Source organism: Salarias fasciatus, chromosome 9 (genome assembly GCF_902148845.1).
Source record: "Salarias fasciatus chromosome 9, fSalaFa1.1, whole genome shotgun sequence".
Classification (NCBI taxonomy): domain Eukaryota; kingdom Metazoa; phylum Chordata; class Actinopteri; order Blenniiformes; family Blenniidae; genus Salarias; species Salarias fasciatus.
This window is the reverse complement of record NC_043753.1, coordinates 13,111,059-13,127,514: the sequence shown is the minus strand read 5'-3', so window position 1 is coordinate 13,127,514 and position 16,456 is coordinate 13,111,059. Positions and strand designations below refer to the sequence as shown.

At 42.2% G+C, this 16,456-nt stretch overlaps 1 protein-coding gene across 1 annotated transcript in view; it reads left to right on the top strand.

Moving 5' to 3' along the window:
* cntnap2a (contactin associated protein 2a) overlaps positions 1-16,456 on the top strand; it is a 205,846-nt gene that overhangs the window by 120,049 nt on the left and 69,341 nt on the right. The window contains exons 15-16 of the mRNA XM_030099964.1: positions 3,043-3,199; positions 6,531-6,658. Coding sequence (XP_029955824.1) covers positions 3,043-3,199; positions 6,531-6,658 — 285 coding nt within the window. The remainder of the gene's footprint in view (positions 1-3,042; positions 3,200-6,530; positions 6,659-16,456) is intronic.

The following is a 16,456-nucleotide window of genomic DNA, read 5'->3' as shown; positions in this document are numbered from 1 at the left end:
TACAGAAAGGTTAAATAAACATGGTCGTTTTTTAAGTCTGAATCCAATTTCATCTGTTTTCTTTACTAATATTTAGCAAAGTTTTCACATTTTCTGGCCGCCTCACTGGCTGATTCTTGTTCTTCTGAAGCTCCTGTGTTTCTTTGCAGCTCTTAGCGATTCCCTTGATGGGAAGATAACTCCGAACTGATCGTAATGTCTGTCAAAAAGAATTCAAAATTGGACCCAAGTTGAAATAAGCTCAATTATAATTTCATCTGCACCCTTAGTTGAACACTGACTGGAGCAGGTTTGTATCCCTCTCTATTTCACAGCTTAATTTTTTTCACATTTACTTCATTTTTCAAGTTTATATCAGAACAAGTCCTTTGGTCTTTCTTCACTCCTTTCAGTGTTTTTCTAAATAATGCTAAATGAACAGAAACACATATAACCACCGCTTTTACCACCTCTTACCAATCACGCTCCAGCGGGACTAATGATAATTATGGTGCACCTGCTTTCCGAGCCCAGGACTTTTTGAACACGGAAGTACATGCACTCTCGCAAACTCTTATTCGCTCAAACATGCCCCTGAGCCTCGTCTTGGCGGCGCCCTCTCTCTGCAGAGCTCCGTATGAACTCTCTGCCAGCCTGATTCCATCTCCCCTTCCTCACATCTTCATCCATCCATGCTGTCATGCTCTCATCTCCCCCTCCTCCCCCTCCTCCTCCTCCTCCTCCTCTCCACTCCTGAGTTGTTTGTGTTGGCAGAGCAGACCGAATCACACAGGAGACCCAAACTGGCACAATGCAGAGCTTCCCATTCCACCTGATGCCCTGCTGTTACTCCCACACAGCTTCTCCCCTGCTCTCCTTCCCGCCATTCTCTCCACTCGTCGCACACCTTTCACCGTAAAAAAAAAAACATAAGCTATGTTTCTTTTTGCATTGAGTTTTTTTTTTCCTGCTTAACTGTCAGAAAGAAATAGGAGGAACAAGACCAGGGACCAAGTGTGTTAAGCTGTGACAGAAAAAGTGAGAGGCCAAGCAGAAAAGTGACAAGATGAGACCCCGGGCTTGTGGGAGTGTTTCTGCACTTTTGCACACAGCATGTTTCCGTTCACTTGAGTGTGTGTCCCATTGTCTCAGAAGTGACACGAGGTGACTCCTGTTGTTGGAATGTGAAGGATACAAATGCGGAAAAGGCAGAAACTGCATATTTTCTTTCTTTTTCTTTTTTTTTTTTTTTGACCCGCATAGCTCTGTAAAATGAATAATTATTGCCTTTGTACAGTTTCTCTGCGATTGAACGCCCTCCATTATAGATATAGAAGCGGACTTCAGCCAGAGTGAAAATAATTTTCAAACACAAAGATAAGCCCGGTCTGACCGTGACCTTCTGTTAGTGCTCATTGGAATCCGTTTGATTTCAGCTTTACGGGATTAAAAAAAAGCACTAACTGGTTGAAGATTTACTGCGGGCGTCGCGGTCGACACACATCTCACGTTTTATTAGTTCAACAGGTGGTTGACAACACACTATTGTAAGTATTTTTTGCTCCACTTGTGGATAATTATAACCTCCATTTTACTCCTTTACCAGGCTTTAAATGCCACCCTCTCCTCAGAGCCCTGCTCTGTGTTATCAGACATAATTACTGACTATGACTCCATTATCGCTCGACTCACGCTCAGATCAGGTACACGCCGGCGTGTTCTTTGTTTGCTGAAGAGGGAGATGTCAGCGTGCTTTCTTTGATTATAGGCTGTTTATTTGTTCTTGTCCTTTGTCTGAGAGTTTTATTGATATTTTAGCTTCATTGTGGTGTTGGAGCTCCAAGTACACCTGCATCCACTTGCTTTTCGTTTTGCGTGTTGGGTGATTCGTAACGATGCCACCGATCTGTAAACTTGAAGTGAGACTTAAAACTCTGTTTCTCAATCGAAGTACCACGCACACACACACATTTTTTTCCTTCCACATTAAGCGAGAGGATTGTGAAGTCTCTTGAGGAAGCAGCATTAATCCTATTGACAATGGCTTGTCTGAACAGTGGCTTGAAGAGAGATGAAGCTAATTCTCTTTATGAGGACAATAAACCCATAGGTCACCGAGGCCTAATGCAGACACTTGAACACACACACACTACAAAACACTCACAGACACTTCTGTGACTTCTTAGCCTTCGTTAAGAAAATCAAAAGCGTAATCACAGCTGTATATCCCACCTCTCGGTGCAGCTGCGCTGCAGCAAAAAGTCTGCTTCAATCCCCTTCTGTGAAAAATGAGGCTCCAGAGATTTCATTGTCTCTGAAGGAATTTGACAAAGTGATATTGACATTGCAGCTTATTTTCCAGGAATAAAGAGGGAAGCGTAATATTGTTTGTCTCTCTCTCGCTGCTATTGTGATATATTGCCAGCCACCAAAATATTTTCGCCGATCTCAGTGTTTAGTTACCGTCCCTTCGCCAGAATACATTATCCACGGCAAAGAAAACAATATTGCGTTTCTTATTGAAAAAAAAGCAACAATCCCTCACCTTTCATCCGCTGATTAAAGTTCACATTCAAACCCACTTACACAACTGTGTGCGCACATCTGGCTGCTGACGTGCACACACTGTTCGCTCCAGCGAGTTACATACAAAGAAGAGAGTGAAGTTAAAAAAAAAATACAGCGGTGACTTTGCGCGACACCGTAACAGATCTGTAAAATCACAGGTGTGATCTATGACCGAGCGCGCCTGCCAGTCTCCGCGGCATTTACCATCCAGCTGTGTAAAACATGTTGAGCAAATGAATTACATTCAGCATGCAGCTGCTCCCTGTCAATATAAATCACATTAATGCAACAAAAAGCCTCCAACAGTTTACCAATTAATCACCTGTAATTAGAAAGAGTTTGGACAGTTTAGCAGCAAAAACTTTTATTTCTTTCACCAAAGTTTGTGGTTCGTTTCATTCGTGTGTGTGTGTGTGTGTGTGTGTGTGTGTGTGTGTGTGTGTGTGTGTGTGTGTGTGTGTGTGTGTGTGTGTGTGTTTTGTGTTGGGTCTCCAGACGGGACCCCGTACACGTGGTGGGTGGGCCGTGGCAGCGAGAAGCACTTCTACTGGGGCGGCTCGGGACCCGGCATCCAGAAATGCGCCTGTGGCATCGACAGGAACTGCACCGACCCCAAGTACGACTGCAACTGCGACGCCGACGCCAAGCAGTGGTAAGTCAGAGCGGGACGCTCAAGTTCAGCCGACGCTCCGATAACTACACCCTGATTAATTCCCTCACAGCTCCGGTTTTTCACTGACTTTAATTAAAGTCTTCAGGAACAGCTGACAGTTAAAAGTCAATTAGGAATAGATTAAAAATAAGGAAGGGGGATTTTAACCCCCCCCAAAAAGTAAACTGCCGTATTGAATCATCATTTTCTCAAAAATGTCAAAAATATGTTTTAATAAAGATGTGATTGAATCGCATGATGTTGAACATTCATCACGTTGTTTTCTAAAAAGCTCAGATATGACGCCTTTTGAAGCCTATAGGACCAAATCATTTGTATTCATTAACATCACACCTGAATTCAATACGATCTTTAATGTTAATCTTTATTCCAGTCATCCCAGAACTTCATCCATTCAGCCTCTATTTTCCTTTTTGCTTCTATGGTATTATATTTAATTAGAATAACCGTTTTTCTTAGATTTTTTTCACACTTTCTTTTCACTGTGTAGCTTCACCTTGGAACTTGCAAACACTTTATCTGTCTTCCTAATGGGTCACGAGAAAGAAAGGTGTCTCTCTGTAAAGCATCGTCACGTCAGCGGCCATAAAGTTTTAGGAAGAAACCTCATTTTGCAATCTCTTTGAATTAAACGGAATTACATGTGAAGAAAGGCTTGATTAAACATATCGACACAGATTTTAATCTGTAAATGTCACCAGATCAATACGAGAAACTGCTGTCGGGCCATTTTATACAGGAATTGGTCCATAGGTCTGAAAACATTTAGGAGGATTTTAGTTTTAGTTTTAGAGTCCGTTAGAGACAACATTGTCACTGATCATGTCAAAGCATCAACGTGCTTTGACATGATCCCACACACACAGACACACACACACACACACACACACACACACACACACAGAGTTAGTTAAACTTCTCTGTCAAGTTTAAAATCTGCAGTATATGTCAAAGTATATTCCTTAAGAGAGTTAAGTCTCCCCGTGATAATCTGAGTAGAAATAAAACGTCAAAGGTCAGAGTGTCTATTAAGCGCCTGCGATTCACAAGTACATCTGATATGAAAGAGAATTTTATTCTGGTTCAATCTTAAACTAAAACACTTCTGAATCCCCACGCTAAGCTCTACAAAGAACAAATTGCTTGCAGAGTTATTATCCTAACGCCTGAGCTGTACTTTTTAAATGAAGGAAGCTCTACCTGTGGAAATTTTGATGAAACTAACGCCAGTGCTGATGCCCGCGGTAATCTGTCAGTGCCGATTGTCCCCGAGTCGCAGCGTCTGATGAGTCGTCTGAATTCAAAGGGAAGAGTGACGGAATGATGGATGCCGCCATCAGGGACGTGTTTATTTAAGAGGGATGTTTGACTGCAGAACCAACCGTTTGTGTTTCAAAGCTCTTTTAGCCAGCTGATGGATATTCTCATTAAAGACAATTGGATTGCTGTGTGTGTGTGTGTGTGTGTACTGTATGATTGTGAGTAATTACTGAGGGTTATCAAGAAGAGGGGATTTCATTTGCTTTCATGTTCCCCCTCCTCATCTCCTAAACTCATGAGATTACAAATAAGCCTCACTCTGTCGTCTTCTCCCTCTTAATATTTCATCTCATTTCTGCATCAGAATACAGTCGAGTGAATTTTCATAAATTTAGGTATGACGGGTTCCTCCCATTACCCATATATTTTATAGCACACTCACAAATCAGATCTCTCACTGTTTCTTTTCCAAAGAGTGTTAATTTGACTGCTAGAATGAACGACAATCAGCATAAGTAAAGTGAAATGCTGCAAATAATTTTTCCTGAAGCACTGCTATTATTCCAGATGTGCGAATTTCCTTTGATGTCAATGATTATTGTAACCTTGCATTGATAGGCGGTCATGGTTTTGACTGATTGATGCCATGGAAACATTCCACTAACATTCTGATCGCATCTGTTTGGCAGCTTTGTGGCAGGAGGAGCTGTCTTATCCTGTAGATGTTATATAAACGTCGTCATCGGCACTAAAACTATAACTGCAAACATTGTTTTGTATTTATTTGGCATATGTCCTTGAAAATTTTAGGGGATTTCTTTTCTGTTTTGTGCAACCGAGATGTTAAGATGATAACATTAGCAGACACGCGACTAAAAAGCTTTGAGTTTAGTGCTGCTGTTGTGAGGTTTTTAGATGTGCTGAATCTATGAAAATGCTCAACACTGAGATGTTGGCGCTCTGGTTCTTACTCCTGGTGCTCATGGCTGATGTATCAACATGCAACGTGGTGATCAAACATGACACCATCCAATTGAGAAGTTTATTCCATTTAAATAAATGTTGAAGCTATAAACTGTAAAATATGTTTTTGGTTAGTTTGATGTTTTTTTTTAATATTCTTTTATTTTTACATTAACGATTAAGAAAACCATTTAAGAGAGCTTTTTTTCGGTCAAAATATTGTAAAATGACTGAAAGTCAAGGAGAAAACACTCAACTTGTGCTTGATACAAAAGCTTTGATGAGATCCGTCTTCCATTCATGAAGCAGTATTATTTACACAAGGTTACCGGGTGCCGGCAGACTATTTTTCTGCCTGTCTTTTATCTGAAACCTTCTTTTTCTTTATTTCACAGTCGCTTATTATCTCGAGCCAAGCAGTGTTCGTGGTAAGCCGGGTGATGAAAAGTGTCAGTCATCAACAAATACAATCTTCTGCTCTGATTTGTTTCTCACACAGTCCGAATTGTGAAAAATTCTGAACGAAATTGGGCGAATTGTCAGATTTTACATACAAAACCATCTTCCATTCATGGCTAGTTTCTGCTTTCACTGTTTGTGTTTCACTTCGATCTTAAGGCCTTCCTTTCATCGTCATGATCACTCATCACTTCAAAGGGAGTTACTGTCTGAGCCTGTAGCCACAAAGGTTATTTGCTTAATTAGCGCTGCATCCTTCACCCTTTGAAATCAGGCGTATTTTTTTTTTTTCAGACTTCAAAATAATTCTCATCATCGTTCCATCCCTGCTTTTATTTCTTGCATAATTTGTGCACGAAGAGCTCCGGGCTGATGGCTGACGTTGTGCTTGGAGCACGATTTATTGACTTTTTACATCTGGAGTTGAGCTTCGCTGTATTTTTCACTTGACTTTTCGCTTTGTTGTGTGTTGTTTATATGGAAAAACACAAACCCTCCTTCAAGCCACCTGGCAGTGGGGTGAATTAAAACATTTTTGCCATATCTGTAAAGCTTTATCTGAGATACGAGGGATTAAATTCTCACCATGTTGAGTTTCTTCTCACCTGTCGGTGCTTTAAACTTACAGGAGAGAAGATTCCGGTCTCCTGATTTACAAAGAGCACCTGCCGGTGAGCCAGGTCGCAGTGGGCGACACCAACAGACCAGGATCTGAGGCCAAGCTGACTGTCGGTCCTCTCAGATGTCAAGGAGACAGTAAGTACGACTGATATGAATCTTATCTGTTGGTCGGCTTCAACTGGAAAAACCCTAAAGCTTGTGTGAGTTCATCTAAAATGTCTTAAATCTTGACAACAGAAATGTGGAAAAAAAGGTAGTGTTGGTCACAGAAAGTGACATTTAGCTTAAAAAAACAGTGTTACTGTAGCAACTTTAAGTGTATTTAATGTCAAACATGGTTTAAAGATCAGAGATTTGACCGAGAGTGAGACCATGCTGTGCTTCAGGGCCATCAGTGTGATCTCGAATCAAACTTCAAACTTTATATGTGGCTGCACAGGGTAGCTAAAGCTGGTATGAGCATTCCGGATAAGCTGTGGGTTTAAAACAGGCCATTAGACTGCAGGTAAAATGGCCTGGTCAGCCACAGAGACGAGTGATTTCATTATCAGAATAATTCTCAGTTGGCTGTGAAGACATCTGGTGAGAAGCTCAACGAAGGTGGAATCAAGAGAAAACTCCAGGCTCTCACTGAAGTTCCCCTCATGACATTCTCTGTAACTTTTGAACAGCTGAGAAGCAAAAGATTATTTTTTTTTAATTCTTAGTAAAGTTTTAAATAATAAATGTGACTAAGTTGTGGAAGTCTCATTCAGGCACGTGTGTTAAGATTCTGATCCACAGAATTACTGCCTCCAAAGAGTAAAGACTGAATAACATGGTCATGATAATGTTTTATTCCCTCTAACCTATTAGAGTTGTGGGAAGCCAGGCAGAAGTACTGCTGGAAAGTAGAACTTTTGTGTCATGATGATCTGTGCGTGAAAGATTCTGGTTTCCGGTCTCAGTCAGTGAAATGGAGCAAAGTTGTCAAAGGGTGTGAAGCTCGGTGCACTGTAACCTTCCTCTACTCAAACTCTCTCAAAGCTTTTTTCTCTTTTCTTTGGGGGGGGGGGGGGGGGGGGCGAGGGTAAAATTACACGCGTCGAAGCCAAGCCAGCCTCAGCTGTCTTCATCACTATTGATGTATTCAGGAACGCGGCGGAAGAAAATGGAAAGGTGGCACCGGTGAGCAAAGTGCCAGGAAACTCGGAGTGATAGCCGACTCCTTTTACGCACAGCTGAATTACCGCCTGAATAGGCTATTTTAAGTGTCAGTTGCATAATGTGCAATTCACTACTGCTGCAAGGAGCTCGGAGCACTGACAAGTATTATATTATATACGCGTTAAAAACGCTCACTTGCAGCAAATACGAAGAGCAAGGTGTTTAAAAGTTGTTGTCGTGACTCGCGTTGGCTGCCGCACTTGAACTGCTCTTACAGTAGAGCAGTGTATAGATATCCGGACGAATTTACATCGATCAGTCGCCGCTTTTATTCACGGTGGTCACGGGAGCCACTGAGGATATGGGGGACGGCGTGCGCCACCGTATTTCACCAGAAACCGTTTGAGAATTTCTGCAAAGCTACATACTCGTGTCTCCATGCATGCTTCAGTGTCCCCTTACCGGTATTTACAACAGCTGTGAAATTAAATGTGTTTTAATTATCTTTATTTAACCACAAACAATTAAAAAATCACATCAAACAAGACCTGAGATGGAAAAAAACACCTTTTTTTTTCCCTAAAGGGAGGTTGTTTTAGAACCACAGTCGTCCTATTTTCAGACCAATACAGTAAATTCTGTCCCCGAGGAGTGTAATCCAGCTAAAGTACAATAAAGGCATTACGCTTGATTCCAGTAAAGCGCCGACTGCTTTATACTACTTTAATTAATTAAAATATGGTACAGCGGGAACTTCCACAAGTACTGAAGTTCAAATAAAGAGAGAGCTTTGTTCTTAGTTATCTTCGCTCTCTTTATAAAGAGGAACGCGTCGGATGTTTCATCCCAAATCCCAGTCGAGACGCAGCTTTATCGACGCGTCTTAAGCGGCACAAAACATTCAAACGTCGTTGGCCAAACTTTTGCAAAGTAGCCTCTTTCGACTGTTTGCCGCTGATGGCTTGAATAGGGTCTTAATTAAAAAAAAAAAAAAACTATCGTACGAGAGAACTAGAGAAAACACTCCATGCATGGCGGAGTACAATGGGACCCATTGTTATTCCGGGGTTGCACTTGAGTGTGAAAGTAACACATTGCTCATAGTCGCACTGTGGAAATCCTTCAGAGAAAGTGTTGCCTTATCTTGACTGTCCTTCCTCTGTGGAATATCACTCTGTGTGTGGATTTCTGTGAATGTAACTCCTTGTGTCTGCAGGGCCATGCATTGGCGCAGATGTGTGTGTGTGTGTGTGTGTGTGGCCAGATAAAAGTATCTGCGCTCTGTTTAGAGACTTTCCATCTGCAGCGTGAACTCGTCTTCTTATCCTCGTACTCTGTTCAGTCAAAGTCCCTGTAGTTTCGGCTGTTTCTCAGGTAAACATGAGATGTGAGATACTGCGGAACTCACTGAAAGGCAGTTTAGTCTCGCCGTTTTTCCTCCTGTCCATTCTGCTAATCAGCGTCGGCACGCCCGCTCTCGCTCTCTTTTGGGACTCTGGGTCGGCCGGGAGATTCTGCGGCACGGCGATACCGCGTCTGTGAGGCTTCGCCTCGTCCCGATCGTACCTGCGCCGGCGCCGCGCTCTGCTGCAGCGGGTTTGTGTCAGGTCAGCGTGGATTAATTGCATCGCATTCCTGATGCCGCCATTGTACTCGCTAAATGGAAACTTTCTCATTCTGATTCCTATTGAGCTTTCACCTAAACTCATAAAAGTCAAACGGATAATGAAAACCTTATCCTAATGGTGTAAAGCCACACAACCATAATAAGTAGCTGCCATTATGAAAGGATATTCAGCGGCTGCGGACGCTATTTTCTCTGAGACCACGCTCTATTTATATCTTATTATCAAGAGAAGCCTGGAAATTATACAGGCTGAGTTTTACCAACTTGTCAAGACATGATGTCCTGCAGAGGTTGGAAGTATTGTTACTTTACATGTATTTATATTTTAAAGTAACTTTACTTATATATTATTGTTCAACCTATAGTTTTTACTCCCAACATTCAAATACAAATATCTATATATGTACTAAGTGTCTCTTTCCTTGCTTTAAACCACCATGAGGACGATCAATTCAGCTATTTGGTGCTTTAACAAAACTATTTTTCCTCAAGCCGTTGCCCTTCAACTGAAGTGAAGATTGTGAGTACTTCTGCCGGCTCTGCTGTCCTGCTTCTCAACACTTTTATCCGTGATGAGTCCAATGACATGAATTTTTTTTTTTGTCCTAACTAACTGATCATTTACAGTCTCAATCTCCAAGAAATATTAATACATCAATCACATTTACATAAGTACATAATACCAGTCATAATGGCATTAAACCTGATTTAAATAAGCTCCCCATCCCATTCTATTTTTCTCTCATTTACTTTGAACATGTGAATGACAACTATCTCACACACACACACACTGATCCATGAACGTCTGCTCCTGGCAGTGAATAAAAATAAAGTTTTCAGTGTTTTAATAAAACCGTTCTGCAGTCTTAAACTCAGTGTTAACTGTTTTGAGGCACCCAGGAGCCAGTAAATGTCTTTGTTTACTTAATTATAAGTAGTTATAACTGACTTCTCTCATTTCGTCTGATTATAGCTTTGGAAAGAAAACTCATTTGAAAAGGCGACGTTGTTCCTTTTTTTTTTTTTTTTTTCATCTGTTGTAGAAGAAGAAAAGAAAAACTCACTAATTCACAGATCTCAATTTGTTTCTAACTTTTCAAATTTTCCAAAGCCCTTTGAGAGAAGAAACAATACGAGTGCCTCATTTAAGCAGTTATGTCGACTCATCCGTCCTCTGTTTTCTTTTTCCCCATCTCTGAAGGAAAAATAGATTAAAAGAGCTCAGAGAGGAAGTGTGGCTGGTATCTGCTCGGCAATGTAACAGAGCAGCGCGGAGACTTGGTGGAAAGTAATATCCTTTAGAGAGCAAGACTAAACATGGATTTAATCTTTAGCGCAAGGCAGCATGATCATTACACTAATAATGCTTCATAAACTATCTATTGACTTCTCATTTTTCATGCTAAAGGGAATAACGGAGCAAAGGATTTCTGAGAACTTTTCCGTCGGTTTCATGAAGAAACATCGTTGCGCGTAAAGTTGGGGGACAGGATGAGAAAACCGGCATCTCTTATCGCCGTCAGCGCGCGTTGTCCATTCATCCGCCGGCCTCGGCGTGGCCTGGTTCTGTCGAGGGCGCGCGACATGACAGAACACCTGCCCTTCTTCCTCCCCCGGTGTCCCTCTCATTAGAGGCCCTTCATCAGCTACCTGACGCCGCTTTCGCTAATGCCCCCTCGTCTCCGGGCTGCCAGCATACAAACAAACCATGATTTAATGGCCCTCGACAACACATCTGTTTGTATGAGGGGGTCCATCATGTAGCGGCGTGGCAAACACAATTACCGAAGACGGATCCCTCTGTCGTTTGGATGGAGCCGTCCTCTCTTTGTCTCGCTGTGTCATCCTCTCTGTGTCGAGTGAGCGGCCGCTATTCCCCCCTCAAACCGAGTGGCCAAATTAACAAACTTTAAAATGAAGACGACTTTGAGGCGCGTCGCCACGGCGGCGGCCGAGACACTGGAACATGGAGCGTACATTATACATCGGCCCATTAAGGCATATTAAATGTATATTAAAAATTTCACACGTGAATAGGTGCTCCGTGTATGATTGATGCTTCTCGCGCTGCGCACGGAGCGCCGTCTCCGTAAGAGCAATGACGATTGGCCGCCATATAATGGGTTTTCGCAGGCAAATGACTAATGTCTTGAGCAGTCAGGGAAAGTTTTAGTAAGGAGGTACTTATGAGTCTTTGTGTGAGAGCACGTGCACGCTCCTGCGCGCGCGCGCGTTTCCGTCAAGTAAGAGTGCAACTTTGTGTGTACGTGCTCAGGCATTAATGAAGCCCATTTCCATCGGCGGTTTAATGGCAGCCCGTACAGGCGCAGACAGACAGAGAGGAATTAGTCCCATTTATTGATGTTAAAAGGGTTTGGACGTTTTAATAAATGGAATTGAAAATAAAAGATAGCAAACACAGCAGAGCCGCATTCATATTCCGCTATTACGGCGTCACATACTTGTTCCCAAGTGCGCTTAACATCGTGACTGACCATGAATGAAAGTTTACAAGGCTCACCTATGAGAGTTCAACGTTTTTTAATTGCTTTTCTACTCATTTGTCACCATTTATGGCTCCGCTTCTCTGATTTATGTCGCTCATGCGGCGGGTATCCGGTGGATTTATGTGTCCATATGTGTCATTTCTGCACGGATCGGTCAAAACGGCTGACTGGAATTTCAATATGTCGCATTTAAATGACGTCCCTATGAGAGTCACACATGTCAGCATTTAAATGTGGATTTACAACACAATATCCTCGCTGTGAATCCTCTCAAAATCAAGTTGCAGGAGGATTTTTAGATGCCTCAAAAACACACACGAGTTATTCCCTCGGCCTCAATTCATTCACTTCCTTTAGGAATAGTAAAGCTTATTGTTTTTATGGTTATATGGTTCATTTAATTATCTATACCGCTGATTGTGTTTATCCGGCCTCGTTTGAATTGTTTTTATGTGTTGCTTGCGTTCTTATCGAAGTCTCCTGTTCTCAGGTGTCACTTATAAACAAGAAAAATACCGTAATAAAAGTAAACATTAAATAGGTTTTCTAATACCCAGAGTGTAATAATTAGATATGTATGTACAATCCAGTGAACTCATGAACCCATTCCAGCATGTTGTTTTACTCAATTAAGTGAAGTTGTTTATGCCGCTAATGACGCACTGTAACACCAACATCATGTGAATAATAAGAGTGACACAGCGCATCTGTGTAATTCTTCCTCTTTACATCCTCAAAACAAAACAGTTCCTTACCGTAGCGTTAATTGTAGCTTGAGTTGGAAAGGGATTAGTCACTTTTTTATTGTGTGGACTTAAGAAGTGGATGAAACAACCGACGGAGGAGCAACATCATTTCCATTCTCCTTTAAAAAAAAAAAAAAAAGAAAAGCCATTTTCAAGAGAAACAGAAGGTGGAAAGATCTTCCAAATGGCATAACTTCATTATTAAGCTGTGCTTTTTTTCCCTCTTTTATCTGATCGAGTGTAATCAGTATTACTTTTTTTTCCAAAGCCTTTCCCTTTAACATTTCTGCTCTTTTAAGGTCGTGCTTTGGAGTGAAATAATATATTCTCCTCTTTTTTTTTCCCCCCTCCGTGTTTCATGTTATCTCTCGTTTTTGTGTACCTCCGAGCTCTGGGGGATTTTGGTATGTAACTTAATTACATTGTGAGATTGATAAAGGCTTTGCAGGTCTCATATGACAGACAAACTAATTACCTGAAGATTCAAACGCCGCGTTTACCGAGAACATACAGTACCTAGACCGTAAAACGACATGCCACAGATGGCTCAATTACTCAAATGAGATGAAATGCAGGTCTCGATGGAAATTAAAAAATAAGCAAGGAGGAAATGCGCGGCGGTTCGACGCGCTTGCAGAACTATATATCTATCTTCAAGTGTTTTTAACAATCGTATCTGAGTTTTGTCCTTGGGGCCACTCCGCAAGTGAGAGACGTGACCTTCTGAGATCGCTACCGCTGCCTTCATCATTAGATGAAGCTATTCTTATCCCTTATAAAAAAACAAAAAAAAAAACCAACCTGAAGTTCACAATAAAACAAGTGGGAAAGTTAAATTAGATGGCACATTGCATGTTTGTTCCAGCAAACCGCATAATAAGCTCAGTCGCCCCGAGTTTCTAAATGTCAGAAATCGACAGGGATATTAAACATCCCGCCGTGCCGACACGCAGCATCTGTGAGGATGCGGTCATTAATGTGACCTATCGCGGTCTCCAGTGTCCACCGACAGTGTACAGTTATTGGTTTATCCCCATGCGGCTGCACATGTACTGTATTTTACCTCCGTGTGCGTGCTGCAAAATGTTTGTTTTAATGACCTGAGACAGTGCAGTCAGTCATCCTTTGCCATCTGCTGGTTGTGGCCCATAACCCATCTGGTCGGGTGCAGACAGATGAATCATCTCGTTGGCTTTCAGACCCAAACTTCACCCTGAAATATATCGCGCGTCGTGTCAACCTCTACAGTTCAGTGGGCACGGTTTTGAAAAAAACAAAAAAAAAAAAAAAACAAAAGACAGGGAAAAATAAGCGTGCCCTCGTGAGCTTATCCAAAGGTCAACAGCTGTTATCGGTGTCTCATGTAGCACAGTGTTGCATTTAATGAGCAGATTGATTGCAGTAAAAAGGAAACAGTGAAGTTTCTTTTTTCTCCACAATAACTCTTATAAAGAAGAAATATTGTTAAATTGAAATATCAAATAAGTGGAAAATGAAAGCATTACTTACATGAAATACATGTTATTTGGACTTATTCAAAGTGCAGTAAGAATATTTAAAATGATAAAATGGTAATTATTGCAAAATCCCAAGTTGTCCAATATGTTGTTCCAGACATTCAGATCAAAAGTATTAAACTAGCATAGAAGGAACAGTTAACAATGCAAAAGTTAAACAATCAACCAAAAAGAACAATTTCATGTTGGACAAAGAAATGTGCAGTCAGATGTTTCAGGAGGGCTGGGTTCGTTCTCGTGACCGTTATGACAGTAAGAAACTGTCGAGCCAGATATCAAGTTATTACTTCAGCTTATCGGCTGCAACATAGTTACACTTTCCTGGAATGGAGTTTTACTGTATTCCTTAATTCTTCATGGCGTGGACTCAACATGATAGCATCATATAGCTGCTGCCATTGGCGGACTGCACACACACACACACACACACACACACACGGGTCTCTCCTATCATCCCATCCCAAAGGTGCTCTATTACATTGAGATCGCTTGGCTGTGGCAGGAAACATTTTGAGATTATTGAAGTTTTGTAATGTGGCACATTATCCTGCTGGTCGGCGCCGTCCGAGACGGGCAGACCGTGGTCATAAAGCCGTGGACCCAATCAGCAACAGTTCTCCAGGAGGTGAGGCGCAGTTCCCTGGTCTGGATGACAGTTGATTAGGAAAAAGTTTGCTCTCTGGGTTGTTTGCTTGGCACACTGGCTTTTTTGATGGATGGATGGCACAAACTGAAAAAAAAAAAAACCTGGGTCAAGCTTCAAAACAGAGGGAAACACCTCTTTATTACTTTGAACCCACAAAAAGAAAAAACTTTTAACATTGTCAAGAGAAAAAGCTACAAAAGTGCATCAAGAAAACTTGGAGTTGAACTCGCCGGCAGCGGACCACGCGATGAGACCAAGGCCGACCAGGAGGAGTGACAACAAGATGAGAATCACTCCATTGGCACTACCTTGAGAACCAATTAGACTGAGAAAAAATGGCTTGTCAAGAAAGCCACTTCAGATTCCATTTGAAAACCGTCTACCGGTGCCCTTCGCCAACCACTGACACCGCTCCTAAAAGGCTTCGCCATTTACTGGCCCTGTGTGCGATAAGTGTGCTGCACGTAAATACATAAGAGAAAGTGGCTTGGCGCAGACAACACAAGTGGCTCGGCGGACGTGTGATGTGGCTTTTGGATGCCTATACCAGACGGACCGCAACAATAGAAAATCTGTTTTACTTGATATCATAATAAATATCGTGATCAATTCTCTAGTATCAGTCGTGTTTTTGGCATTTATTTGCTCAAACTTTTGCACCATTTGTTAGACAGTCATCTCGACGCGGTCCTGATAAATGTGCTTCAGAGCGCCGCCAACCAGCTGCATCTGTGAATTTGGCACAAAGGCAATCGGAGGTTTACGATTTGTCTACTTTTTTTTCCCTTCTGAACACTGTTTTCACGCCAGCACTTCACTTCTTTCAACCCCCTAATTCTTTGTTCTTTTTCAGTTCTCACACTATGGATCCCTTTTGAGCAATTTTGCCTTCCTCCCTCTACTCTGTATTTTTCTTCTTATTTTCTCTCCCTCCTTCAAACTGGAAACTCGCCTCCGAGCTGTAATTCTATATCCCAGTGTCCTTCTTTCTATTTCTCCGTCTGACTTCTTTTTTTACTCTCTTGCTTGAAGCTCTTTACGGTTTCAGTCGGTGCATACAAATAAATACCTGAGTTGATGGAGCTTTCTTATGCTGAGTAAGTCCTGGTTTTTTTTTGTTGTTTTTTTTTTGCATATATGCCTCAATATGTTCAGCATCACTGTTCCATTTTTTTGGCGATTCCTTGCAAAAATCTTCATCATCATGCCAGCTTTAATCCCTGCATGTGCCGCGACTGAGTAAACAAAGGCTGAATTATTTTCTTGCAGGCGCTCTGCGTGCACGGTCTTGTTTAGTCCGGAATTAACCCTGTTTAATAATTGGACGCGCCTCCCGTAGAGAAATTAACAGTGTTCTAACTTCAAACGCACTAATCACAAAGACAGCATCGGTAGGTGGCTGTCTGCGTGTGTGTGTGTGTGTGTGCGCGCGCCGGGCTGCTATCTTCCCTCACCCCCGGTGACAGGATGCGGGGCGACTCGGTAGAGGGGAGGATTCAGTCCGGTCATTATTGGGGTGGGGTGGGGGGACGCTTATCACACTGAACCAGAGGAGACGCTCAAACACACAGAAATGCAGGGACGCCGGTGCACACCTGCAGCCGTCAGACATCCCGACACACACGCAACACAAGGGGCCGCGTTCTGTAACGGGTGAAGGGTCACGGTTGGAAGAGACTGTCTTTGGGGGGGGGTGAGTCAATAATCGATTAGCTGCCCGACGGAAAATTTGTCGGCCGGAATT